The sequence below is a fragment of the Prunus dulcis genome, chromosome 5 (assembly GCF_902201215.1).
Source record: "Prunus dulcis chromosome 5, ALMONDv2, whole genome shotgun sequence".
NCBI lineage: Eukaryota > Viridiplantae > Streptophyta > Magnoliopsida > Rosales > Rosaceae > Prunus > Prunus dulcis.
Window position 1 is genome coordinate 3,233,317 of NC_047654.1, and position 27,827 is coordinate 3,261,143.

Here is a 27,827-nt window from a genome sequence, read left to right on the forward strand (position 1 = left end):
ATCTAACAAGTGTTGAGAACCTAAAGTTCCAAGAGTTAAATGGACAACCTTTGAGGTATTATTGCAAATTGTGGTACACCACATATTTCTTTGGCATAAGAGAATGATGAATTTAATAAAGTTCGATTTTGTTATAATCGACACCTCAAGGAAGAAATATATTTTGTGAATTCGGTTGTTAAGAATACACCGTGAAATGGATAATATCAGTATAAAAATCAAATGATGAATTGAGGCTCCCCACATATTTTGTTACATCTGGGCCGGAAGCCCATGGATCCAAATATATGAGAGATCCTAAAACTTGAAGTTGTGGGTATATAGTAGTTAATGTTCTTCACTACTATATTGAGATATTATCGTAGCTTTTATTCAATTCATATTTCATGTCCATTTGAAAATGGCGAATAAATTATGAGTTTGGGTTTAACCCAGACCAAAAGTTCTGGGCTCACATGCATGGAAATATGAGAGATTTGATGTGGTTATTTGAACCTATAAGGCACAAGGTTCCAGACCGTCATTTTGAAAAGACGTAAAAACCACATATGCAAGTTTAAGAATGTGCGCAATTATTATTATAAAAGGAAAGAACATACAACAGATAGATTTTTACACCTGCAATGAAGGTGCAGGCCCTGTAAAATCTATAAAATTACATTATGTTCTGGAAGCCTCTGAAGGAAGAGGACGGCGCCTCTTAAGCCTAGCCATGAGCCTCTCATGGTCTCCCAAAATTCTTTCATTTGAGACCTGCAGCATGTCTAGCTTTCTCAGTGTATCAACAGAGTACGAACTCACCAGTTTCAACAAGGAATTATTCTCTCCTTTGAGTTTCTCAACCTCTTTTTGAGACTCATGAAGCATTCTTTGAAGAGAATAATTTTCAGTTGTCAGCTTCTGAACCTCGTTTGCTCTAACACGCAAACGATCAGCCATGTTAGAAACAGAAGCAGCACTCTGAATGCTAAAAGCCATTGAGTCATCAATAGCCTCTTCCTCAGACCTCCCTGTCAACAACATTTCATCCATTGGAATAATGAAATTCCTAGCTACTGTGACAGCAGTAGCATCATTCATCATCACAGAATCATTAACTGTGAGATGACGATTTTGGGATACAAAGGATGGACGCCAAACTTTGGCGTCACTGGTTGTTGTGGGAGCATCATTTAAATTGAAATTATTTGGGCAGGAAGAAGAGGAAGCCATTTTAAGAAGGTTTCAAAGAAAGTCTTACAAAACTAAAGTTTCAGAAAATGAAGGAAGTTGAGTTGAAACAAAGTTCAGTTGAAACGCAGTTGCTCAATCAAGTTTTGCAAAGGCAATATCTATAGACGAAAATGTGGCAACTTTTCAGGATTCCAATATCTTCTCGAATCCCCACATTATCTTTTTCTTTCGCAAGAGTCCAAAACTTCACGTGGCCTCTGATAATGCCTGTCGGCACTTTCGGCGTTTTCAAGTATTATTTTCAAAGCCGATCTTGCTTTACGGATTTCACGGAGCTACTTTTTCAAAAGTATCCCGAGAATCTCGCAATTTTCCTATGGTTAATTTGAAATTCACCGGTTCTATCTATTCATTGTATTTGTGTATAAATGTGTTACTAACGAAATTTTCTTTGCAGAAGACATCCAGTTTTCCCATACAAAATGATGTTATATCTACTTGTTTTTCTTATCATTAAGCACTTAATATGCCTGAGAAGCAAGACTATCTCTGATCATCCATTCAGGAAGCAAGACTATCCCTGATCATGTTTCTGCAAGATCAGGGAATTGTGAAGGCGGCCTTGTGCTCTAATCTCCTGAGGTCCTTCTAGACTAGGAGAATTGAGAGCTTGTTTTCTGCTCCCACCAGCTTCCTTCCTTGATTGATGAGCTGCTTGTCTGCTCCCACCAGCTTCCTTCCCTGATTGCTTACCTTACCTTGCAATCAATATCACAATTTTTGTATCTTTTTTTCTTTTTATAACTCTCTGTTCATAAGAGATTTTATTTCTTTAGAATGAACATCTGAAGAAAGAATCCATGAAGTGATCCTAACTCTGAGAGTTATTGACAGAGAAAAGAATTGTGATTTTTGCTTTTGCAGGATATAACTAGATCATCAAGCACTACATTATATTTACTGGGCCGATACAAGCTTGAATGATACTTGAGAAAAGTTTCTCCCACCTAAGGATGTAAGCAATACTTGTGTTATTTTATGCTTATATACTTATTTGATATTTTATCTTGAAAGGTAACCAAATGGGGAGATAAGTCCGTTCCAAAAGAATGGCTTGTATGTATCCATGAATTATTAATGCAAATTTTACAAATTGCAAGTTGGATACATTGATAATACACTGCACAAATTAAAGTCCCATAAGAACAAAATATGGGTATAGCAGTGATCAATATGATGCACGCCTGTTGCGTAGCAAATGATGTGGATTGAAGTCCCGAAAGGACAATCCTTTGACATGTCAATATTGATATTGTGCACGCCTAATGCGTTGCAAATTGTATGGGTTAAAGTCCCAGAAATTAATTGACATGTATATATTAATCTGTAGCATGCCTGCAGCATGACAGATATATGGTTCTAAATGTTCCAACTCCCTAAATGGAGATTATCCACGCCCTACTATAACATAACGCTCCATTGGAGGTTATAATCCACATTCTCACATAATAAAAGCCCCCTGCAGTGGCTTGGGTACCCAAAAGCAAAGAAATGCTTATAATTGATGCATGCGCATGCACATGAGAATGGTGGGATCATGAATTGATGAATGACAAATTTTGATTTTGGAGTAGCTACTCAAATCATCAATGGGCTGTGTTGATTGGAACCACGCTCAATTATTAAATGTCGACAATATCATTGGCCAAAATGGAATGAGGCAATTCCATTATAGATGAGAATGAACGTGAAAGAACAAACCCACAGTACGAACCCCAAAATTTGTTAATACTGAAAGTTATACTTGGGTGTTCGGAATAAAAGGGAATATACCTACTTTGTATGACACAATGTTTCTGGCAGAAACAAGGAATGTTGGGTTTTCTCCATATCTACAAATTCAATTGTGCCCCCCCTTATTGCACATTTACGGAGACCAACATGTTATCTTTAAGGGTTATTAAATGCACAGAGCATATCACCTGAAGTGATTCCCTAAAGATGTATAAATAGCTGGGTTAAAGCTATATAATGTGTCATAAAGTTTAATCCCTTTAAACAAAATCCTTGAAAGGATTGAAATTGCATGAAGCAAGTCCCTGAATGACATGTGCCTGAAGCACAAAATCCGTACTCAATACTAATATGCATAAATTGCCTCAGTGAGTACATTAATATGTTTGCAAACACATTAAAGCTTCTCAAGAGTTCCAGAAATATTTGTCTCGACTGTAAGATCGAGCATTATGCCAACGAGATTATTGCTTATACTAAGAAAGTATTGAAGCATTTTTATGAGGATTATTCGTTGGACACTTGAAGGATTTTCCGGAAGTATATTGGACCGGACATCGTATTTTCCAGATAGAGCTCAACTCCATCATTTTGGATGATGTGAGGCATATTTGATGCTATCTAAGCATAACACCATATACGGGCATATTTTTGAGTGAAATTATAAATAGCCCAAGTGTTATTAGATATGCGGACTCTGGAAATCTCTATGGTCGCTTACTGGAAACAACTAGTCATGAAGTTTTCAGGGGGAGATATTCATCAGGGGGAGCATGGTATTCATAAAGACTTTCATACACTGTACTCTTTTTCCTTCATCAGGTTTTTATCCCACTGGGTTTTTCCTGATAAGGTTTTAACGAGGCAGTGTCGCTCAAGATTGACTCACAGAAGCAGTGTCAACTATGATATTCAGACAGATGATCAACAGTATGGCTTCAAGATATTCTATCAAGCATCAGGGGGAGCGTGCCATCAATAAAGACCTTTCCACACTGTACTCTTTTTTCCTTCGTCCAGTTTTTTTTTTTTATCCCACTGGGTTTTTCCTGGCAAGGTTTTAACGAGGCAGTGTCGCACGCATGTCAATATACACAGAATTTTATGTTACGCATGGTTATGTACTCTTTTTTCCTTCGACCAGTTTTTGTCCCACTGGGTTTTTACTGGCAAGGTTTTTTAACGAGACATATTCTATACCATTTGTGGTCTCCAAGGGGGAGTGTTGTAAAGTATAAAGTAGTGGAGCCCACTTACTATTTGTTTGTAGACTTTGGTGCATGATTGTATTGTAGATTCACGGGTGTTACTCACCCTTTGCCTATAAAAGGCTTCTCTCTTATGCAAAGAATGATACGAAGAAATTGCAGAGGTTTTTCCTCTGTTTCCTCCATCTCTTTTCTCTCATCAATTTCTATCCAGTTTTATAACACAATGCAATTTTTAGAAAGGAAACTTCTATTATTTTCTCGGTTTCTTTCAGACATTTCTTCTACTTCATCCCTTCCAATTCCAAACTATCCTATGTGCCATTGTTTTCTCTACAAAGAGTTTTCGATTTTTCTTTTTTCTTCATAATCTCTTATCCATGGTCATAACTCTCTCCCTTCTTTCAAGCTTGGCAACAACTCTTCTATTTTTAATCTCACTAGGTTTTATTTGAGAAATAAAAAAACAGAAATCTTTGCACACTTCAATAAACCAGAATTACATACAACTCGACGATGGTGCATGATGAAACATATCTTTCTAAAATTCTATTTCAGTTGAATTCTCCTAAAAGGATTAGAAATGGGCGAAGTTTTGCTTTCTAGAAACAAATAGAGTGAAATCAGTCACAAGTGGCACATTTTCTTTCTTGCAACAACGCCTAAAACTTGATGTATGCTTAAATTAACTTAAATATTAGACTAATTTAAATCAAATTAAAACTCACAAGTGCACGAATCAATTTATAGTACAATGTGATGCAAGTACGAGTATCGTTCCCACAAATATTAGTGATCAATTCGAGTTCTTTAACCTAACTCAATTTAAGACTTTTTTTTTTGGATTTTCAATTTATAACTTAACTACTTAACACTAACAGAAAAAGGAAAAAAAAAAAAAAACGAAACACAACTTAGAACTAAAAAGAGATGCAACGATTTAAAAGCAAACGATTACACGAAACTAAATGAAAACAAGCAATTGAAACTATCAAGTCAGGGAAGGAATAGGAAGTAAAAGGACATCACTTAAGATTTCTAAGGTTATTCGGCTTCCAAATTTTAATGAGCACTAGGGTTTTAGACTAACCACTAATTTGCTTGTCCAAATTCTAAGATGTATTGACGATTCCGTACCTGAGTCCTCTTCTTAGGGCACTTATGAAGGAAATCTTGTTCGTGAGAAATCAAAGCCACAATATTTAAGCTTTGATTTGTGATAGTTTAATTATGGTGGGTAGACTCCTATCGAATTACAAGCACAAAGGTAAATGAGAAATATTGTCTAAAGGATACTGTAACTCTGCAGGACTCTTTCATCTATCCAAGTCAGTATTTTGTAATTCATTATATTTATGTATTGATTTAATTATATATAGAGAATATATTTTGTACTGTTTTTATTCTATTATTTGGTTATATTCTGATTGTTCTTCAACATAGCTTTGAGGTTGGAAGTCGCCTGTATGGCCGATTAGGCCCGATTTGGATTGGTTGTTTTTCGGTTTGAAATGTTCAGCTCTACTGGGAATTACGTAATCTATTGAGATATGGTATGCTACATATCAATATTTGCAACAAGAAATGAATCCCAATTTTTATGATGTCCTTTTCAGGAGCCACAGGAAATGCATCCCATCAGTAGGTATGAGAGGATTAATGTCAAGGACAAATGATTGATTTACCCATTCGAAGAAAGACTCTCTCATCTGAATATTTGGTTTTTAAATTTCCCTTCTAGTGTTTGTCTCAAAGCTCTATATGATACACGGAATATTGATCTTTGTATCTTTTTATTTTGTCATTGAAAATAAAAACGCTGATGTTGTATGATAGGATTAAAGTGAGAATGGGAAATAAGTCACTCAAAAAATAGATTGAATATGGGAGTTTGGTGTAAATTATGAAAACAAAACATCAAAATGAATGCTAACTGTAAAGCAACAAACTTGTTTAATGAATTACGATTCTTTCAAATGTTTGCTCGAGTTGATGTCTGAATAAAATATGGATGTAGCAGCAATTAAAATAGCTGAAAATAAGGCTGCAACAAAAGTGAAAATGGATACAATTCCAGCATGCACCTTCATCCCAGAAGGGATTTTCCAGACAACTGTACCATATGTTAATTTAGAACCAGTAATCTCTGACACCTTATATAAACAGCTTTCATCATGTGACTTTCCCTCAACACTGCAACGCATGAACAAATCAGGTACACCAAACTTGACTTCCCAATAGCCGTTTTCATTAAGAGGCTGCACCCAGAAAAGCAAAGGTAAAATGATACAAAATAAAGAATATAGCAGCTGGTTCTCTCTACGCAAAAGAATGATATTCCCGATAAAATTAAAAACAAAAACAGTGTCCAACGCACACACAAAGGCTCTTCTCAGATTTCAATCATGAGAAAATGCCAACCGGTCTCTGTATATACCAGTGGACGTAGTTCTCGTCAAGTATGCATGAATAATAATCTATTTGTCTACATATCCCTATTTCAAACCATATATGCAATGCTGAATGAATATAGGGCTAGCATAGATGAAAAAAATCTTCCGAACTATAAATAACTAAGGGAAACCAGACACAGTTACAGTTCCACACATAACCTTTTCACTTACTGGATATCGTGCATGTAATGGAATCTCTACATTGATGTTAAACTCTTCAGCGTGTCTCAGAAAGAGATTATGACCAATATCCATGTGAACTTCGACAGCAGAACGATTGGAAAGAAATGAAGGAGACTCTAAATTGGTATCTCCAAATACAGCGATATTGCTATATACTGCATTACATGGAAAAATTCAATTACAAGAAACAAAATCAGTGCAATATCTCTGGATAGCAGGTTATGGGTAATATTTTGTTTTCATTTGAGGGGGAAGAAGAAGAGGAGAAACAAGAAGGATAGATACCACCACGCTGAAGGAGATGTTGAAGCTCAAATGGATCTGCAAATACCCCAGATGGCAGTCTCTCAATGATTATGACCTCACAATGGTGAATTGGTAACTCAGATATGGACTTTGGTTTGATATTAACTCTGATGGATGAAGTGAGATGACGATGAGAACCATGGCCTATCAGATTCCGATGCAAAATTGAGAGTTTTAGCACAAGACTCAGATCATGGGGAAGCACCTCACACATACCAAAAGGAAGTTCTCGCCCTATAAAATCTTGGAAATCTGAATCTAACAAGTTTTCATATTTTTCATAATAAGATTGCATAATATACTTCCTGAAACTACAAAAGGCACTGATCTTTGAGTCACTATCATCATAGTTTGGATCACAGCTTCCCACCTGAAAAATTAAAAGATATGTTTGACAGATCAAAATCTTAAAGTAATCTTACAGAAGGAAGATCAAGTCGACAATATATGATAGTGTAAACTTTCTGTCAATTATGAAAACAAGTGCTTACTTATCCAAAGAAAAAACCATAAACTAACAAAATTAAAAAATTAAATTAAATGAGGGAGAAAAAAAGAATTAGTCTCTCTTTAGGTATTTATAATAGGTATTTCCAGCCAAAGAGGAAAATATGTATTCATCTAGAAAAAAATACTTATAAGGTGAAGAATTTTGTATCATAAACTTAATGAACTTGTTAGATCCAAGTGCAGTTTTCATGTTGTTGAACTTTCATTGCTTTTACTTCAACCAATTTCCATTATTCATGACATCCCAGAATTCCATAATATAAATTAGAGTGTTGTTGACATCAAAATTCATGACCTTATTTTATAATTTGTAAAGAGAGTAATTTTCTTTGTTCAACAATTTGGCTTGTTTTGTTAGATTGTGAATCGGGGCTGTTGAGTAGGTGGAAACATGTGTGAACGTGCAGTCTTGATTCACAATCAAACAACATAACATGCCAGATATCCAGCAAAAAAGATTGTTATTATTATTTAGGATATATCATTGATGATGCAACTGGAAAACAGCTTAAAATGCTTCAGAGTTACAGTTTTAGCAGCATACCTAAGTTCCCAATGATGAGTTATGCTAATTTGCTAAAATCAATTAGTTGTTCTGGTTATAACAGGAAGGTAATTATTCAAACGGGGTTCGGGTTGCATTCAGTACTTGGGATCAAGCAGGCTACACCAAACTATCGTTCATGTACTTTGATTGTGGAAGCTAAACAAGAAACTAGAGAGCTGAATGCACATGCCCTTAACTGATAATCCTAATTGCTAACGCAGAAATGCTATCATTTCAAAGATTGCCAGATCGCAATCAAACACAATCCGCCTTATGCTGATACAAAGGCTCTAACAAACTCTTAAATAGTGGAGCCTTTGTGAGAAGAGAGCTTCCAAATTGATGGCATTGGGCATATGGCAAGTCAGGCACTCTATGCAGAGAAAGAAGCATTCATTGCAAATAACAGATTGGAGCAGAAGATGATATGGATTAAAGTTGATGAACAGGAGCTTTCATGTAACTATGATGATCAGTGTAAAACAATCTCTAGAAATTGGATTCAAACTAGGGATTAAACGTCTACTTTCTTGTCTGAAATATGAACCGACCACCAAAACAAGATGTGGAATTTCTTTCATTAGTTCATCTTTTGTTTTATATATATCTTTTTGGAGTAGTGAATTTAAGTTCATAATGGCTCCGAATCTTTGAGCAGCTGGAAAAGAGGCAATGTGAATTGATTTTATCAAGGCTTCCAAATTCTATAACTATGGACCATATCCAGATTATAATTGAGTGACAACCTGTTTTAGGGACAAGACAAAAAGGAGAAAGAAAAGAAATAGAAGATCAGCATTTCGGCATGTAGGGTTATGCATACCATGAAGATCTGTAGCATGTAGTCGCAATGAAACAAGAAATTAGAAGGACTCAAAGTTTCTGCATGAGGGGTTGCGCCCGCGCACACACACACACCATGAACTATAAGAGGTACTCCCCCAATTATAACTCAAGCTATGAACCATTGTCAATTGCAATGTTTCTGTCCTACCAAATGGTCTTTCAGCACCCCAACCAAAGAAAAAAAAAAAAAAAGGACAAAACAAAAGCATGTTTATTCTATGCATAACTCACCCAAGGCCAGAACTTTATGAGATCTGCTAACCCCACAATCAATATCACGTCATTAGACACCAAAGTGGGATTTCTAAAACTATCAAGAAGCTTTCTAAATATGAGTGGCAAAACAGCCCACAAAATGCGTGGCAGATCATGCTTTATTTGTACATAATAAGAAAATGACCAATTGCAACCCTTGAACAAGAAAATGGAAACAACTGCAATGCAATAACATCATATATTATATATATATATATATATATACACATAGGTAAAACTTGAAGGAAAAGAGAAACAAAAAGCACTGACCTCGCTTAAAACTGCAGAAGAATGGATGCAAAAACCAATGCCAGAGAAGAATACCAAGACAAGTCCAACGAACAAGGAATTGGGCAGGCGAAGAGGCATCTGAGTTTCCATAACAAAAATAGCAAGCAACTCAAACAGAATGCTCAAAGGTGCAAGCAGCGACCTTGAAACAAAATGGTTTTCAGTTTCAAGAAGAAACTTTGCATCTATGAATTCATTAACCTAATTTCAATTTTCGATTGGGAAAGAAAAATGAATCTGTTAAAGCTCTACTTATGCAGCAGATCTTCTAAGTAATCGGTTGAACGACCAAAACAAAAAAGGCTTCGGCTGGTTGAAGAAGTAATTAAGGCAAAGTTTTAAGGGCGAAAGTGTAATTTAGGGAGTCAAACGTTGGATAAAGATTAGAACTTTTGGAAGAGAGAGCCAGAAACTGATAAATTCGAAAGTGTACTGAAAGTTAGGAATTTTCCTGGTGTGAGTCTAAGAAAGTGAATTTTCCAGGAAAATAAGCATTGAAGAAGGAAGGAGAGAGATGAGTAGTTCATCACCAGCACATTCTTCAATATCAACAACAGCAATAGCTGGAGAAAGGGGAGAACGAAATGGCAGCAGCAATCCTGCTTTGTCTACAGACGACTTCCTCTTCCCCATTGATCTGATTTCTATTCAAGATCGCAAAGAAGAGGCAATGCTTGGTTTGTTTCTTTAACCATTGCTTGCTTTTATTTTTTATTTTTGGTGGTGATTATTGTTGTTAGTGTATATCTATGTTATTGCATTTTTGCATTATTGGTAATGGATAAAAGTGGGTTTCAGAGAGCTTCTAGTGATAATTGTGTGGGGATGTTTGGAGAGATGCTTTTATTCTCTGATGGGTGGCTTAAACTTTTATCAATTAAATTTTTTTATGGCAGGTTTTGGAACAATGACAAATGTTTTATGAACTTACTTTTCTTTACAGTTGGTTTTAGTTGTGTAAGTCTTAAAAAACCTGACTGGGTTAAATTTTCATGTAAAAATCATTTCTTGTTTTGTTCTTGTGAATGGAGAGTAAGAAATCAATCAACTCAAATAGACCAAGCAAGCACCTATTTTAGACAAACATTAAGATTTGATAAATGAGTACTATAGAATGCCTTTTCTTATGCTTCTGTGGCTACCAATGCATATTCTTTATCTGAAATGAGTGTTTATTTTCTAAATTGCAGTTATAAAATCTGATCTGATGGACGCACTTAACAAGGTGGTTAAATCTCTTGATGAAGATAATTGGATCTTTGAAGGACCACGCCACCGTATCAACCCTATATCAAGAAAAGGTTAGTTTAACCCCCTACTACCTTTGGTTGAAGATAATTGGATGTTTGGATGTTGAATTTTATCATGCCTTGTGTTCCTGGGTTTGTGTCATTGGTATGAAACTCTTGAACTATTTTGAAGAACAAAATAAAACAGTAATGCTCCTTTTTTCTTTTCTTATTGGATCTGTGGTCTATAGTTTTCGGTGCATTTTCTGCCTGCCTGATACAAAAGTCATAGTCCAAGATGTTTGACACTACATTTCATTCCTGATGCTTCAAACTATAGTTGGTTTCTGGTGACATGCTAGCACCACAGTAGTTAAGAAGACTCTTGAAATCGTAGTTAAGACTTAAGAGTACTGTAGATATCTATATCACGTTCGTAGGGCTGGTAACTCATGGAAGATCATACTTCTCCTAGTTTCTAAAAGGTTCAAAACTAGAGCTTAAATGTAATGACAACTTGGACAAAAATACAGTTAATCTACATATGCATCGATGTTCTTGCCTTAAGCTATGTAGGATTCTATTCCCACTCAGTTTATTGAAGCTGTAGCAAACAAGTAAGTATTACAATGTTGATCAGAATATTACTAGTGGAGATTGCACTTCCATCTACCCTGGTGGAGTTTCTTATATTTGTCACTCTTTATATATTCGGACTGGAGCGGTTTTGTTGGTTTCAGAACCACACAACATTCAACTAACCCACTTGATCACACTCCTAAGTATATAACTGAAACAAACCCATAGGATACTGAGAATCTGAACCAACCTGAGAGACTTCAACACCGTTTAAAAATAACTACGCCGTGTAAGGTCGTCTTTAACTCCTTCCTGAGGGGTTGTAAGGCAGTGGCTCTAGTTTTTTTGTTTTTGTTATTTTCGACTCCGTGGAGTCTTCCTTTTCCTTCTTGTATTGTTTTGGTGGATTCCTTATCCTCCTTTTTCTCAATACAATGTCTCTACTAAAATTATAATAAATAAAAAAATCTGAAGCAACCTGGTCAGTTGGACCCAGTTATTTGAACACCCCTAGTATAAGGAGTAAAGAATTTGCATTACCTGCATTGGATGATTATGCGTGCAGCTTTTGATGAAGAAAATTATCCTATTATCTAGCTTACTGTTTGCAGACAGCACGCCTAGTTAATTTTTTTCTATTGAGTATTATGCCCACATCCACGTGCGATATAAATTAATTTGGTAGAAAATGACCTGAATGCATTTGTACCAATTTGTGCTTGTTGATGGAATAAATGTTTTTTTATTAAAGAAAATGTAAGACATTGTAACGTTTAAGTATTTTGTACCATTTCGTGGTTCATAATGAGATGTTTTATAGAAATTATCAATTTTCTTTACAAATTACGATGAATCACTACTGTTTTTAATTCTTGGTGTTTCCCATAAACTTAAAAGATGCTTTTAGTATTAGGTTACAGATGCTTTGGATTATATTATTATTTTCTGGTTTTGTTTTTCCTGGTTCTGTTATTAGTCTATGCTGTTTAAGTGGTTTCCTCTTTGGTTTCTACTAGTTTTAGGTGAACTGGTTATGCATGTTTGTTGGATTCCCCAAAATTAGGAATTTCCAAGAACAATCATTTTCACACACAGTTCCTGTTCCTGCACCAAGTTTGTGCTTCTAAGTCCTAAACAGAATGCCACCTAGGGATAGTTGAAAGGCCTTTGTTCATGCTGTTAGAAGATTTTGCTTGACAACAAAATTTGAGGAGGGGGGGCGGGGGAGTTGTTAACATGTTATGATGGTGTTATTTGAGTTTACGAGCACTTATAAAGCTGACTAGTTACAACTTGAAATAAAATAAATTGAAGATATACTCTCAAATCTTTCCCATCATAGTTTTCTTCACCCTTCTGAGATACTCAAACTAAATAGAAGTTAGACGAGATGGCATCCATTGTTCTGCAAGAAGAGGAGATAATGAAAATCCATAAGACACGGGGTGCCCTAGTGAACCACAACAAACAACTTGGGAGAAAGCATGGTATGCCATAAAAGAATGCTTAGTCATAGAAGCATAAGCAAGGCATAAGTCCACACAGTGGTGAAGCTACTGTGTTATATGTCCTCGTGTAGGAAATTTGTTTGGCTACAATAGCACGTGAATTACAACAGCTTTGACAGAGTTCTTCCTGTGTTTTTATTGATTTGTTTAAATTTTCTTCGTAATGGAAATAAATCCGTTGCTCGGCCTTCTAACGCTTTTGAACTCATGCCATTATCTTCATACTGGTCTCACTTTCACTCGTCAGTTTTTGTGACATTAAATAGTTGATTACTTGCTGTTATTTTCTCTTACTCAGGCGGTTTTCTCCAGAAGCATATGGAAATTTCAAATAATTGGAATTTAGCCCCACCAAAATGATTTTCAGCTAGGAAGGATAATGTATTTGTTGTATTTGTATGATGTTATGATGTAGAAGCAGCATGTTGATATGAATTTCTGGATTTGCTGCTTTGTCACAAGATTGACAAGCATTTTGTTCTGTCTCTGTTTGATTTAACATCCATAAAATAGTGGGCATTGCAACTTCTCTCTCTCTCTCCTCCCAAAATATCACTTGTATTAAAAAAAACATAAAAAAAAAAAAAAAAAGAAATGTTGTGGCTGAAGGAAAAACTTCATGCATGTTTGGTGGGGTGGTTTCGGACTCAACCCTTCATAGAAGCCCATGGAAAGCAGAGAATTTCGACAAAGCCTTGGTGCTATATGTAGAAACAGATAGCAGATTTATGATTGTTGCCGTTGTTTTATGTGAACTAGAGTCTCCTTTAGTAGGTCTTGGGTGGGGCGGTCCCTCGTGCGATGACTCTTGCAAGAAAGGGACCCTGCATTGATTGAGAGTGGTTGCACTGGTGACGTGGTCAGACTGCCCCACCCAAAACCTTTGAGCCATGAGATAACGTTGAGGTTGTTGGGGGAGTCAATCAGAACTCGCTCCTCTCAGACTAAATCAAAATAGGCTAGAATGCTTCTATCGATAGAGTATAGAATTGTGATGGAACTTTGTTTCCGGCCAATCAACAATATATGGAGTGGCTGGCTGAGGTCTGTGTAGTAGATTGTAGACCATCGGTGGAGTGATCATGTTGGATTGGTCGTATGTCCCAAGATCAACACAAATAACATCATATTAAGTTGAGCAAGTGTATTCTGGACTATGACAATGGCAGTTCAATAGTCTTCCATAATCTATTGTATTATTTGTTGGAAAACAGAAAACAAAAAACGTAGACAATCATGCGCAAAGCAAACAAGCCACAATTTTCTTTTACCTTAATTCCAGGTTCTCCCCCATCTTTAAAAGAAAATGTCAGTGGTAAAAGACATAGTTTTAGGTGTTTCTAAAAATTTACCCTTTTTTTTTTTGAACTTTCAAAAGAAGGTAAAAGAGAAGTAGAAAAAAGAAGATAAAAGAGAATGTAGCTCGCTTTTAAAAATAGGATAAAATTATTTAAAGCCTTAGAAAATCTAGTGGAAGGAAAGATAAGAGAAGAAAAGAAGAATAAGAAGGAAATGAACTAATAAAGCAAGCAAAGCAATTAAACATAATCAACCAAGTCGTCAGTGGAAGAGCAGCAAGTTTTATTGACAAAAGGGTGGTCAAGAAGCTCATCAACAGTTGCTCTCTTCCTCCAATCCTTCTCCACACATCTCCAAATGAAACTCCGAAACTCTGGGGATGCCGTCTCCGGCATCTCCACCCCCTCTCCAAAGCATATCACACACATTAAAGTTGCCCAATCTGGTTTCTGCTCAGGAGTAATCAGTGGGAAACGACCCATGTGACATTGCAACACCACCAATCCAAGTGACCACACATCACCGGCAAACCCATCCGCATTATCACCGCCCCACCTCTCTGGATCAAACCTTTCAGGACTCATGTACGCATAAGTGCCCATGTAGGAGTCGCACGCCTCACGGGCACCTGCCACAACATGGCTCACCCCGAAATCTGCAATTTTCACTTGGCCTCTACCATTTATGAGCAGGTTTGAGGGCTTGATGTCCCTATGCACTATCTGCATGGCATGCAGATAGTGCAGTCCTTGAAGGACACGCTTTGCCACGCTAGAAATTACGTGCTCAGGCAATCTCTTGCGTGCTCGCAGCACATCGAGCAGCGAGCCTCCTTCCATATACTCCATCACAAAACACAAATCACCCCCACCATCATTGTGATCACTAGTACTACTCATGAAGCCATTATTGTCAAAAACCCCATGGCATCTAATGACATAGGGCGAGTCCACTAGCTTAAGGATCTCCGCCTCACGCGCCGCTTGTTGCAAGATACCGGTGCCATTGTGGTCGAAACGGAGGACTTTCAATGCGTAAATGGTTGAGGTTTTCTCGTGACACACTTTATAAACAGTGCCGCCATTGCCATGTCCAAGAACTTCCAGTTTCTCAAGGTCAGAGAGGTTTTCGATATTGGCTGGAGAGTCAGGAGTAGAAGTAGGAGTAGTAGTCCTCTGCTGCCTGAAATGATCAGCTGCTACCGGAGTAACATCCGGTGGCAGTGGGGAGAGCCTTAGTGCTTGTTGGTGCCTTCTCTCTCTCACCAGTTTCATTTACACTGATAATCAATGAGCACACATGCACACACTCTTCCTTGATCCTCCTTTGTTTTACACTGGATGAGAAATAATTAATCGTGCTAACAAATCTACTCAAATCAGTCAATCTGACCCTCGTGCGTTTAACTACAATATTTGTTGCTTTCAAACTCATAGCAGGGCTGACAAGTGGCCTAGGCTATCCCAAAATTAACGGGCAGCTGAAGTTTATCTCATCTGCACCTGTAAAACGTGGTTAGTTTTGAGGTGAAATTACTTATATCGACACGTATGCTTTTCTTGTTATACTAGCATCTTGGCACACGCTCACTCATGCACGTCCCAATCGGCTTTTTTTTGGTTGTCAAAGACTTTTTTTTTCATAATTAATATATATTTTAAAAGAAGTTAAAATGGATAAAATTACCCTTATTTATTTTGGATTTTCTAAGGAATACTTTACATTTGCATGTCTTTGGTTTGAAAGTTGAGAGGTTTTTTTATCTTTTTTGAAAAAGTTTTGGCTTTTTCCAAAAGTGAAAATTTTTGTGTGGCTAAAACCTAAATTTACTTATTCCTTTTATATATTGGTTGAGAGGTGGAGGTAACTCCCACATTGTTAGTGAGTTTTGTGTTTGTTATTTTTAATTTCTTTTTAATTTTTGTTTTTTAAATGATAAGTATTTTACCACTTTACCCTCATTATATTAAATTGTAAATTTTTGCTCACCACTTTAATCCAAGATATACGTGTACTCTCACCACTCTTCTCAAAAGGTGACACATGTCTATGGATTTAAATATAGTTAACTTTTTATTTTTTTTAATTTGTTTGATGACATTATTATAAGAGAGAAACAATGTTTTAATAAAAAATTTCCTGATTTACCCTTATTCTATTAATTAACCCAACAAACTTTCCATTTTTATTGATGAATTTAATTTAAAAAATAAATCAAAACAATGGAAACTGAAAGGGCATACGTTCTTATTCCAATAAAAACACAGAAGTCCCTTCAATTGAGAATTTATAATTTCTGGATTATCCACAATTTGGGTGCTCATATTTGAAGACTTAACAGCTCCAAGAGTGCACTGCCCATTAATTCCAGACTACCTTCCTTTGTTCAAGCAAAAATATGTATCATCTATGCTGCAACTTTTTTTTTATAGTACTTTTTATTGCTTTTTTATTTCTTTTAATTTTTAATTTTTATACTTTAGTGATTGCTTTGCTTTATTTAGCTTTTTGAGTATCATAGCCAAATTTGAATTTAACAATTCATGTCCTTCGTTAAGCTTGGGATGCCAACAGTTTCATGGGAAGTGGAAGACTCTGAATATTAAGGGGGCGTTTGGTATCCTATTTAAATAAGGAACTCAAAAACTTTGATTTTTCGTAAAAACAATGAGTTCTTAAATTTATTTTTAAGATGCAAAAACTTGTTTGGTATGCAACTTGAAAACTGTTTCAAATCTTAAAAATTTGACAACTTGTGGGTTGTTAGAGAAAAAATGGAAATTTTTTTTTTTTTATTTTTAATAATTATGGTGTTTTTTAGTTGTTCTTGAGTTTGAGTTTTTTAAAATAGGGCTATCAAACAAGTTTTTTTTTGTGTTTTAGACTCAAATTCTGTTTTTGAATTTTGAAAGTTGGATTCAAGTTGAATACCAAACAGGCCATAAGTTTCTTTCATAATTCTTTATGGATGTAGCATTCATTGAATATTCTCTTTTTTTTCTTTTGTGCATCATTGAATATCAAGTAATATAATACATGTGCGGGCACAGACTGCTAGTGTCCTCATGGACAATTAAGAAGATGAATTTCATGTTACATATTCCAATGATGGTAAAGAATCTGTTGATTACTTAGATTCTGATTCTGAAAGTCTTGATCCCTTGGATCATACAGAGCAAATTGAAGAGCTTACAAGAAAATTTGGTGACGTTCCAACACTTGGCATGAGTTTTGATAATGAACATGAGGCATATTAATATTACAATTCATATGCTAGAGGTGTTGGATTTAGTGCGAGAAAGCTTAGAGTAAATAAGGGCAAGAATGACGTAATACATAAAAAAGAATTTTGTTGTTCTTGTGAAGGTTTCTATAGAAAAAAGACAACTCCGAAGAAGAAAAGAGAGCAAAGAAGATTTAGATGTAAGACAATGCTTGGGATCAAACTTAATTGAGATGGAAAATATGTTGTGAAAATTTTTGTAGCTGAACATCATGATCTTCTGTATGGATTTCCAATTGTTTCTAGTTTTCAAGGATTCCAAATCACCTACTTGGATACCAAGCTATACATCCAATATTGTCCAATTACTTGTTTATACATCCATAGGTTTGTTATCTTAATTTATTGATTCACTACACATATAGTTTTCTATATTTTTTGTTTTGTTTTAAGTTTCATTGGTATTATTTTTAATTGTTTGATTAATTTACGGGAAAATAATTAACCAAGACCTCAAGGACCAGCTCATTGATAAGTCTATATTTTTTAATATATTTTTTGCCTCCTTTGCTTATTTATTTATTAATTCTTGGATTAAATTGGTTGTTTTTAATTGGTTTTGTGAGATTTGTGAAGGAATTGCGAACTAGGAGAAAGTGTGCTAAAAAAGGCAAGAAGATGAAGATCAATTAAAAAGAAGCCAAGTCATTCCTTTTGTTGCAAGGAATGTTGTCAAATTTCCTAGTTCAAGATGGTGCAAGTCTTATCAAGTCAAACAAGGAGAAATAAAGAAGACCTTATTTTAGAAGAAATCCTATTTTTATAACAATTGTAATTACTCCTTAGGTAGGATTTCTAGGAGTTTTATAAATAGGGAGTTTAGGTCATTGTTGAAAGGATCCATTACCCATCATCCATTCTCCATCATCTATCCTAAAATTCCTACACATTCATACTCATAGCCAAAATACTCAAAGGAGAGAGAGAGAGAGAGAGTTTTAGAGAGACAAAGAAGACAACCTGGAGCTAGAGTTGCTATCGTGTAGAGATCAAATCTTCAATTGGTTACTTCTTTCCTATGATATTATTTATCATGGTTTTTATTAAAGTTGTCATGAACTAATTTCTTCTTGCTAGGGCTACGATGTAGCCTAGCCATGAATACTCAATTACTTTAGTCAATGTTAATTCCAAGTATTTTTCCATGTTGAGTATCTATTACCATGCTTAATGCTTTGAATGTTTGGCCAACATTTAATTGTTTTGATGCTAAATTGACGATAGGAATATCCAATTTGGGGTTGCTTCTTGTAATAGATGCCATGAGTTACATGATTAGACAGGGATGTTTGTCATGACTTATGTGGTTGTTTTGTAGGTTTTCCAAGGAATTTAATGGGTTCTTATTATCTTAATTCCATTACTAGGGATAGAGTGGGTTGGTAATAAGAATACTTTTGGTATAATCAGGGATGGAGTATCGAATAAAGTAGGGAAAACCAATTGTCAACATGGAGAATAATTAGGATTAACATGCTAAGGGAATTGGGTAGAATGGGCTATGGTGAAATCGGAAGCTCTAGTGCTCTCATAACTTGAATCTCACTACTTTATTTTTCTACGCTTGTTTTTATTCATTGTTTTAGTTAATTAATCAATCAAATCTCATCATCAATTGTTCAAATAAAGTCTTGCGTTAATCACAATCGGTACTTGGTAAATTAAATCACTTTGATAATGCTCATGTGTGGGCAAATGATGCTCTGGTTGATGACCTTCTAAGGGTCTCTCGTTCTCGTCAGATTTCCCTTGTTTGTTGGGGTTTATCCCTTCCCTCTCCCGCCCCTCCTCCTCCTCCTCTTGAACTCCATGTAATAAATAAAAAATATTTGATTTAGTTAGGTTCAGTTCCGATTCGGTCGCTAATCTCCTGTAGGTGAAATTGTGAGCTTGAAATGCAGCCGCCGCCCCGCTCTGGGGGTGGGTGGCTTCCCCATCTTCCATCTTTCTCTCCTCATCTCCCTTTCACCTTTCCTAGTTTTCTTTCCCTCTCCACTTCTCTTCCTAGATTTATTTGGATTTTAGGTCATTTTACCCAAATCTATCTAGATCTTGTCTTTTGTTTGTTTATTTGTGTGTTTTCTGTTGTAGGTCCTTGGTGAATTTTGTTGTTCTTGGATGTGTCTTGATGTCGCTGGGATAGTTGCGGTATGGTGTTGTCAACGCAGCTTTTTTCTTTGGTTCTCGTTGTGTTTTGAAGCAAGTACTGCAATCTACTGCATATGCCATGATTTTGTAGCAATTTTTGGTCCACTTACATGGATTTTGCTCCAATTCAGTATTTGGAGTTGGAAAAGTGATTGTTGCCAGTTTGTGTGGGATCGGGTTTTGCCTATGCACAATAAGAGGTTTAGCCATGTTGGTGCTACAAGTATCTTTGGTTGTTGGAGAGGATGTGGTGCGGTGTCCTTGTTTCTTTGTTTATTTTAGTATAATAATTCTCAGAAATTCAATAGGAGTTTGTTGATATTTGTATTTAGTGTTCGACTTTTCAATGCGGATTTGCCGTTACTGATGTTGTGCAATGGATCTGTATTGCAGGTCTGAGTACATGTACTTTTGTCTGTTGAATTGGAGGTTTTAGGTTTTCTGGCATGCGTAATTCTCTCCAGATCAAACCAATTTATTTTTGTATTTGGTCACTGGAGATGTTGTACTCATATTTTGGCATTGTGGCTACTCTACTTTTTTTGTGTTATCAATAAAATTACTATTGCTTTTAATCAAAAAGGTTCAATTCGGATTAAAGCCTCGTATTAATCACAGGATTAAATTCGAATGAGTCAATTATTTGTTGAGTAATGATTAATAATGTCATTAAACAAATTTTATTAAAGCATTATTTCTCTCTCATAATAATATCATCAAACAAATAGAAAATAAAGAATTAACTATATATTTAAACCTATAAACATATGTCACCTACGAAGGGCGGTGAGGGTAGACCAAAAATTCTCCCTACAAAGCAGAGGGATGGATCCGATATGGAAGGCAAATCCACGAACTACTCATCCATTATTTTATGGCCGGTCAACGGTTTCTCTACCTACAAATTGAATTTAAATTTATAATATAAGGCTGCTAAACACAATTAAGGAAATGATGTGATAATAATTTTTAGGAAAGGAAAAAGCATGAGAGAATTTGAGTAAATGTATAAAAGGGGGAAATCAGTATAAAGCTTTTAAGAAACCATCTTTGTCCTTTTTGGAGTTCATTCAACACTGACAAGCAGAGAAAAATCAAAACCAAAGGGGAGATAGAAACTAAAATTAAAACTAAACCTCTGGTCCCCTTCCATATGTGCAAAATGAAGCCAATTTAAACTGATACAAAAGGTATAGCTGCTCTGCTTTTCTAAGGGGCCATGAGATCAAAATGATCATTAGTAGTATGCCTCCGTCACCCATCACCAGCATTCGGGGTTCGGGGTTTAGCTTCAAGTGTGAGACTAATGTACATTAGGTAAACAAGATCAAACCCCTTTGGTATCTGAAGTAAGACGTCCCATTTTTTCAGTAAGGTTATCCATATTATGCTGGGTTTTGTCCCATCCATTCTCTGTTGACGGCTGCTCTTCATTTCCCATGGGCACTCCTGCAGAAGTAGAATCCATTTCATCTGGCTCTGGACTTTGTAAAAATTGATCCCAATTCTTTAGCAATGCTTCTATGTCAGGATCAGGAGGAATACTATCAATGTCTATGGTCACTGACCCATCCAATCCCAATATGTCGCCGATAAATCCATCACCTGCGTCAGATGCCATGTTTTCAATAAATCCAACACCCGCATCAGGTGCCATGTTTTCTTCAGGAATATCAACTAAACTTTCGGGTACCATTTCCGGTATTTGAGAAAGCTCGGGGATGATTACATCTGCCTGAGAGATAGGGATTGATTGTGCCTCTTGTGCTCTGACGAGGGCATTTATATCTGAGAATGGAGATCTCATAACTGTTCCAGAGTTTGCAGCCTGTAGAGAAGATTGTCCTTCAGAAATTGCAGATGACGAACCAAGCCCTGAAGTCAGTGGGACCTCTTGAAGGGTCACTCCTGACGCACGGCTTGAAGAGCTCCTACTGTCTATTAAACTGGATGATGATGATGAGCCATTGCCAATTGGGATGTTATCAGGGCTGTCATTAAAGGATTCCAGCCGGGAAGAAGAAGTATCTGTTGTCATAATCTGCCTGAGCATTGCCTTTGCTGCTTCATTCACTGGAGGCTGATACTTCACAATCTGTCCATCAGGAGTACCAGAGTCCCCGCCCTCATCCTGCTTGAGTCTCCGTTTTTTGTTGACTTCAATTATGCGCCTATTGCTCTCATTCTGCTGCTGTACAAACTGAGTCAAGAAACTTGGGCTCTGCACAGCCTTTGCAAGGAATGACATCATCTGTTGCTGCCGCTGTTCCATACCCTGAAGACGTTGCACCATTGCTTGCAGCTGGTTATCAGTAGACTGTTGCTGCTGCCTCAACTTGATAAGTTCCTGCATAAGCACATTCTTGTCCCTTTTTAGCCTCTCAACCTCTTCCTCAAGGCCAAACTTCCCAACCTCTACACACGCAGCCACTGAATTCTGTCCTTGTGATGGCTGTGGCTGTTGATGACCATGTCCATGCGCAGGTTTTCGCCGGTTGATACTCTTAAGGAGATGCTTCTGACCCCTCAAAAAGCCCTCATTTGCAAATTCCCAGCGGTCTGGGTCAACCTTCCTAAATCCCTGTTTGAACCAAAATGAAGTAGGGGTTCAATCAACATAATGAAAATTAAAGGAAAAAATGCATGATTCAGCAAAACAATGAAAGAAACAAAAACAATAACAGGACAAGCAGGCAGGAAAACATTGATGAAGAAAAATGGATCGATTATCTACACATTTATAAGAAAAACGACTACATATTTGATCAATGGAGTTCACAAGACTTATCTTAAGCCAATCAATGTATTCCCAACAACAACAAAAAAGTAAGCACATTCAGAAAGGTTCACAACCTAACTCACAAGAAACTGCAGGGACTGTCACTCAACTGAAGCCCAACATCTGGGAGCTTCTCTGCATCAACATTCCTGGAAAACTAGTTTTTCACCCCCAATACATCCAGAAGTGTATAACTAAACAATTATTACCCACTCCACAACCAAAACATGTAAACCATTACAACACTACCCGGCTCAAAGCAATGTTTGCTGTAGAATCTGTCCTTGCACTGCTTGTCCCATTTCATTCATGATAGTAAAAGAGGTCACCCAGTGGTCTCAGAGATAGTAAAAGAGGTCCCCCAGTGGTCAGAGCAGCTCCAAAGTACAAATTTGAATCTTCTCAACTCAACTAAAACATTTATAATTGGGAACAGTAACAAAAATAAAATGACAAAGGATTAACTGTAAATGATTACAGTCGGAAAAGCTAAAAATACAACTCATATATCATGTGAAGCCTACCCAAAGTTCAGTCCACATCCATTTTTCTAGTCCACTGAGAGGTGTAAATCAACAAAAGGTTAAAAAATAACTTACATCCTTAGTTCTTCCTATGCAGTAGCACTCCCTCCGACTCACCACATGGGCACCTTGTACATGTCAGGAACCAATAGTGTGCTCATTCCCAGAGTCTAAGTTACTAGTGACACCACTCAACAAGTACACTCCCCATAACCACCAAAAAGTCTTCACGTTGATACCACACTATACTCAAGTTTAGAATCTTTGATTCTCTATTCAAGCAATTTCATATGCAGAGTTCACATAACTTATAACTAGTACCTTTACAGAATATCATTCGAAATGGCGCTCAGCCAAATAAACAATGAGTAGCTACGGAGACATTCTCTACCAGTTCTTTCTAAGCATGTCTTTGATGCAAGCCCACATACCCCACACAACTTTACCAGAGAAAACCATATAGCACAATCAAAACATAAAACCAAATAACAGCAACCATCTCCCAAACAAGATTTGTAATGTAAATAAGAAACCTGAAATATCTTATCTCACATATCAAAAGTTTCAAGCAGCTTTTGAGTGGTATTTGTTGGTCCATAGTCAAACTTGTATGCAACATTGCGCTTAAACATTCGGGTTTATGGTTTAGGGTATAGAACATGTTGTGTAAGACAGTGAGAACCTCATGGAAAAGAGTGCTTAAAGACATATCCAGACGTAGGGGCAAATCAGCATGCTGCATAGGCTACTCTATTATGCTTGGTGAATTAAGCATGCACGGGATACTCTATTATGCTTGGTGAATTAAACACGCACAGCAAATTGGTATTGAACCCCAGATCCCACTCTCCACCCTGTTTCTTCAAGTCTTAAACACCCTGTTTCTTTTTCCCCTCACTTTTCCTCAAATCAAAATTTTGATGTTCTCAACAAGAAGCTTTGTACATCAGGAAACAACCATAAAAATAATTCTTGTTCACTTTGTTTAACAATCCCTGCCCTTTTTTCACTCCATAAAATGCTAACAGCATACCATAAAGAATCTCTCTCTCAAGGAAATCTCTACCAACGGACTTCCCATTTAGTCTTCTTCCTTCATGACCAAATTACCAACCCCAAAATAACATTCTACCTGCTCTAAGATACCACCTGATAGGCCCTTCTACCTCTATTCAACACAGTCGAAGAATAAAAATCCTTCATAACATTCTCAAACCTCTTTGCAACTTTAAGTGTTTTGAATCTAACTTACCTCCATTTGAAAGGACAAATTTTTTACAACCTTCTAACATATGTATAGTCGCAAAAAGGAAAGCAAAGGAAAAAACCAAAACCAAAAGCTTTCAACTCCAAAAACAAGTATTTTGTTAAAACACGAGTTCCTGACGTTTCAAGTATCCCTCAAATTTCCGAGGGAACAAATGGGAGATTTTAAGCCATTCAACCCTCGAACAATCAGTACTGACAAAGTGAGTGCAAAGCATTTCAGAATTTCCACTCAACTACACTACTATCGCAAGATTGCCACAGACACACTATCTTTTTCCTTTTCCAATCTTGAGCATTCCCATTAACCACACAATCTAAACGATTAACATTTCAGTAAACTATATACCACACTCCACAGATAAGACCAATCTGTGTTTCCATCAACCATTGAAACAAATCAATTACCAATAAAAGCATAAACCATGAGTAGAGAAGAGAGAGAGAGAGAGAGAGAGAGAGAGAGAGAGAGAGAGAGAGAGAGAGTGCCATACATAGGTGTTCAACTGCCTCACAAAGCTGGAGAAGTTATTGTGCTTGAAGTACTTGGGCAGAAGGTCCCTAGCAAACTCCGGCGGGTTCCAAACCACGAAGCTGTTGTTGGTGGGGCTCCACGACACAACCTGGTCGGTCGCCGGGTCGTCCACCATGTCGTACGTCTTGCTCAGAAACGGCGGCGGCGCGTTCGAGTTCAGTAACGGTGCTGGCGCCGGAGCCAAACCCGCCTGCTGGGCTCCGCCGCCGCCGCCGCCGGCCATTGATGCCTCGTCGCAGTTGTTATTAGCACCTCCCATATCGCCGTCGAAGAAATTTATTGTAGATTTGAAAATTAAAATAATGGCACAGAAATGGGGATTATTGGCTTGGCTAGGGTTTTGCAGAGGCCATTTCTATGGTTCGGAAGAGAGCTCTTAGCTCAAAAACCCTAGACTGCCTCCATCTGAGAGAGAGAGAGAGAGAGAGAGAGAGAGAGAGTGTTGTGTACGGACAGTGGGAGTAGGCGAAGAGTAGGGAAGGTGTATAAAAGGGCGGAGACCGACGCACGAAACGGGAACGAACAGTTGCCTCCTCCCTGGGAGATGGATGATGATGTCCTCAAATTTTGGAAAATAATGAAAATTAATAAAATCAACATGTTAATTAAATTACTTATTTACCCCTTTCTTTTTAAATTTTTTTTTTTTTAATACTGAAAGAAAGTATAATCTTTTACCGGATCAGAGAACAATAATTAGTTTGATTCAGTTCAGTGTAGCCTTCAGAACCGCATAAATCAAACCAAATCACATATATAAATTTTAGACTTATTATTACAAAACGTCCCTAAGATTTATGAAACTATCAGATTGCATTCTTAATGTTTTTTGGTGTCACTTATGGTCCTCAAGGTTAGAATGTGCAATCACAAATGGTCCCTGCCGATAGGTTCTGTCAAAAACTATGTTAGTTTGCTGATGTGGCATACATATATATCACAAAACATCTCTGAGGTTTACACACTTATCACAAATGGTCCCTATGAATTTTTTTTTATTTTTAATTTAAAATTCATAAAATTTTGGTTTTCTTTTTAAAATTATTTATAAATGAAAAAATCATTTATAGAAGAATTTTAATCTTAAGGACCATTTATGAACCCTAAACCTTTAGTTTTTTTCATTTTTAAATTTTATGAATTTTAAATTATTTTTTAAAAACTTCATTAGTTTTTTGATGTGGCATATATATGGAGCCAACATCTACAATAATATAGTGTCACACGTATTTAAAATTTAATATATATTTTAAAATAATTATAATTCATAAAAAATTAAAAAATTTCATAAGGACCATTTGTGATAGGTGTGTGAACCTCAAGGATGTTTTGTGATATACATATATGCCACGTCAGCAAACTAAAGGAGTTTTTGACAGAACCTAACGGCAGGGACCATTTGTGAACGTGCATACTAACCTTGAGGACCACGAATGACAAAAAAAAAATTAAGTATGCAATCTAATAGTTTCGTAAACCTTAGTAACGTTTTGTGATAATAAGCCTAAATTTTAATATAGATTTTGAACACTTTGAAATTATTTATTTATCACCACCATTTACTATTATATTTCATCAATGCACTGGTACAGACCCATTACAAATGACATCATCTCTATCAAAATTTATCAATCTTCCAGCGGCAAGAAGTTTTATCATCTACTGTTGTTCGATTTACAATACAAAGATTTGCTTAATTGTTTATTAAGGAAAACGATCGAATGTTTATTGAGACCGACTAACTTGCATTATTGCAACTCTGTTGTGTATGTTACAAAATAGGAATGACTAACTTAAATCAAACTAAACAGGGATGACTTTTTCACATTTTACTGCGGAATTAAACATTTGTGTGGAGGGCAAGTCGATGAGTACATATTTAGGGCTGACCATAACTGGGGGCATCCTAGAGTGCAAACACAATCAAGAGCACAAAAATCAAATTAATACAACTTGAGCCATAATCTCTTGGAAGATCCTTTAAATTACAACAAAGCCACCATAATTAGCAGTTTGTACCATAACATGTCTCAAGTACTCACTGAGACCACAACAGAAACATGCATTAGCGTATCTGTGCCTTGCTTTCTCTTCCTCTATTTTAATTCCTCCCCTTTCCTTGAACAGTTCAATTGGTTCTGAGCATATCTTTGTTGAGTTTTCTCAATCATCAACAAACGATGTTCAACCGACAATTCTCAAAGCAAAAATACCACACTCATGAAATGGGAGGAAACATACTAAGACTTCACATGGTCCCTGATAAATTGCTCCACCTGAGATATGTCACCCGTTAGACCAGAAGCTTCTGCAACTGTAACTTTGTTCTGGCACTGATGGAATGAAAATGGTTCGCCAGGTACTCCAAGTGTAAAGTCATTTGCAATATCAGCTGCTGATATTGCACTTCTTGATGCTCGTAATTTGTCACTGTAAGATGTTATATGACAAAGTATCAAGATAATGAACAATGAAATATATATATATATATATATATATAAATCAGAAACAGATGAATATGAATCACTATATAACAGATGAATATGAATCACAAAATCACAGAGAACTCTAGAGCGAATGAACAATGCAAGCAATATATTTATGGAAAACATGGATGTTATCACGATAAGATATCTTCCTCGTGAACCATGAAGATAGAAGATACTTCTTATCAAAAAGTGAAGATGCATGATTTTATTATCAAGTGCATATAAACTAACAATTAATATAATCCCGTACACACCACTGAAAAACTTTAAGTAAAACTTTATAATCAATCAGAGATTAGACACCCATAGTCAGAAGAAATCAAATCTTACATTTCCTTCTCCAACTGTTTTCGAATAAATTCCTTGCTATGTGCTGTCACTTTGTCTGTCTTGTTGCAGAGAATAAGAACTGGAATTTTCTTCCTCACCACACTAGCCTTGGTCAAAATATCATATAAGTACCTGTTGCAAACAAAGCGCCAAAGATCAGTCCTTATTAGTGAAAATCTTATGTTGGGTGCAAATCATGCATCTATATATGCTTACATCACAAAATCAGGGTTCCTCTATTTTTTACGAGTATTTTTATCACTCTGTGGCCTTAGACCAGTAGGGCTGGCAC

The 27,827-nt window shown here is 36.4% G+C and overlaps 4 protein-coding genes and 1 long non-coding RNA gene across 5 annotated transcripts; 1 reads left to right on the forward strand and 4 right to left on the reverse strand.

Moving 5' to 3' along the window:
* Positions 1 to 6,098: 6,098 nt before the first annotated feature.
* LOC117628507 (phosphatidylinositol-glycan biosynthesis class X protein-like) lies at positions 6,099 to 10,001 on the reverse strand. The gene is made up of 4 exons (XM_034360982.1): positions 9,546 to 10,001; positions 7,097 to 7,487; positions 6,800 to 6,966; positions 6,099 to 6,433 (listed from the first exon to the last, which is right to left on the reverse strand). Exons 1-4 carry the CDS (start codon positions 9,654 to 9,656, stop codon positions 6,137 to 6,139), a joined length of 966 nt encoding a protein of 321 aa, XP_034216873.1. The 5' UTR covers positions 9,657 to 10,001; the 3' UTR covers positions 6,099 to 6,136.
* LOC117628508 (protein SAMBA-like) lies at positions 9,977 to 13,411 on the forward strand. The gene is made up of 3 exons (XM_034360984.1): positions 9,977 to 10,243; positions 10,757 to 10,867; positions 13,181 to 13,411. The coding sequence occupies exons 1-3, from the start codon at positions 10,081 to 10,083 to the stop codon at positions 13,240 to 13,242; spliced, it is 336 nt and encodes a 111-aa protein (XP_034216875.1). The 5' UTR covers positions 9,977 to 10,080; the 3' UTR covers positions 13,243 to 13,411.
* A 1,009-nt stretch (positions 13,412 to 14,420) lies between these two features.
* LOC117627564 (mitogen-activated protein kinase kinase 10-like) lies at positions 14,421 to 15,455 on the reverse strand. The gene has a single exon (XM_034359704.1). The coding sequence runs from the start codon at positions 15,453 to 15,455 to the stop codon at positions 14,421 to 14,423; it is 1,035 nt and encodes a 344-aa protein (XP_034215595.1).
* A 5,187-nt stretch (positions 15,456 to 20,642) lies between these two features.
* Positions 20,643 to 25,276, reverse strand: LOC117628068 (heat shock factor protein HSF8-like). The gene is made up of 2 exons (XM_034360429.1): positions 24,676 to 25,276; positions 20,643 to 22,193 (listed from the first exon to the last, which is right to left on the reverse strand). Exons 1-2 carry the CDS (start codon positions 24,973 to 24,975, stop codon positions 20,940 to 20,942), a joined length of 1,554 nt encoding a protein of 517 aa, XP_034216320.1. The 5' UTR covers positions 24,976 to 25,276; the 3' UTR covers positions 20,643 to 20,939.
* A 1,238-nt stretch (positions 25,277 to 26,514) lies between these two features.
* LOC117628138 lies at positions 26,515 to 27,827 on the reverse strand. The gene is made up of 2 exons (XR_004585906.1): positions 27,536 to 27,827; positions 26,515 to 27,146 (listed from the first exon to the last, which is right to left on the reverse strand). It is a non-coding gene; the product is annotated as an uncharacterized LOC117628138 (long non-coding RNA).

Bases quoted from the DNA above. Each gene is read 5' to 3' on its own strand.
- LOC117628507 (XM_034360982.1), bottom strand. From the start codon at position 9,656: ATGGAAACTCAGATGCCTCTTCGCCTGCCCAATTCCTTGTTCGTTGGA. The intron at 7,488-9,545 runs GTCAGTGCTTTT...TTAATTTTTCAG, and splicing joins CTTCTGCAGTTTTAAGCGAG to GTGGGAAGCTGTGATCCAAA. The intron at 6,434-6,799 runs GTAAGTGAAAAG...TTCTGGGTGCAG, and splicing joins CATTACATGCACGATATCCA to CCTCTTAATGAAAACGGCTA.
- LOC117628508 (XM_034360984.1), top strand. From the start codon at position 10,081: ATGAGTAGTTCATCACCAGCACATTCTTCAATATCAACAACAGCAATA. The intron at 10,244-10,756 runs GTTTGTTTCTTT...TCTAAATTGCAG, and splicing joins CAAAGAAGAGGCAATGCTTG to TTATAAAATCTGATCTGATG. The intron at 10,868-13,180 runs GTTAGTTTAACC...TCTCTTACTCAG, and splicing joins CAACCCTATATCAAGAAAAG to GCGGTTTTCTCCAGAAGCAT.
- LOC117628068 (XM_034360429.1), bottom strand. From the start codon at position 24,975: ATGGGAGGTGCTAATAACAACTGCGACGAGGCATCAATGGCCGGCGGC. The intron at 22,194-24,675 runs GTATGGCACTCT...TGGTTCAAACAG, and splicing joins TGAGGCAGTTGAACACCTAT to GGATTTAGGAAGGTTGACCC.
- LOC117627564 (XM_034359704.1), bottom strand. From the start codon at position 15,455: ATGAAACTGGTGAGAGAGAGAAGGCACCAACAAGCACTAAGGCTCTCC.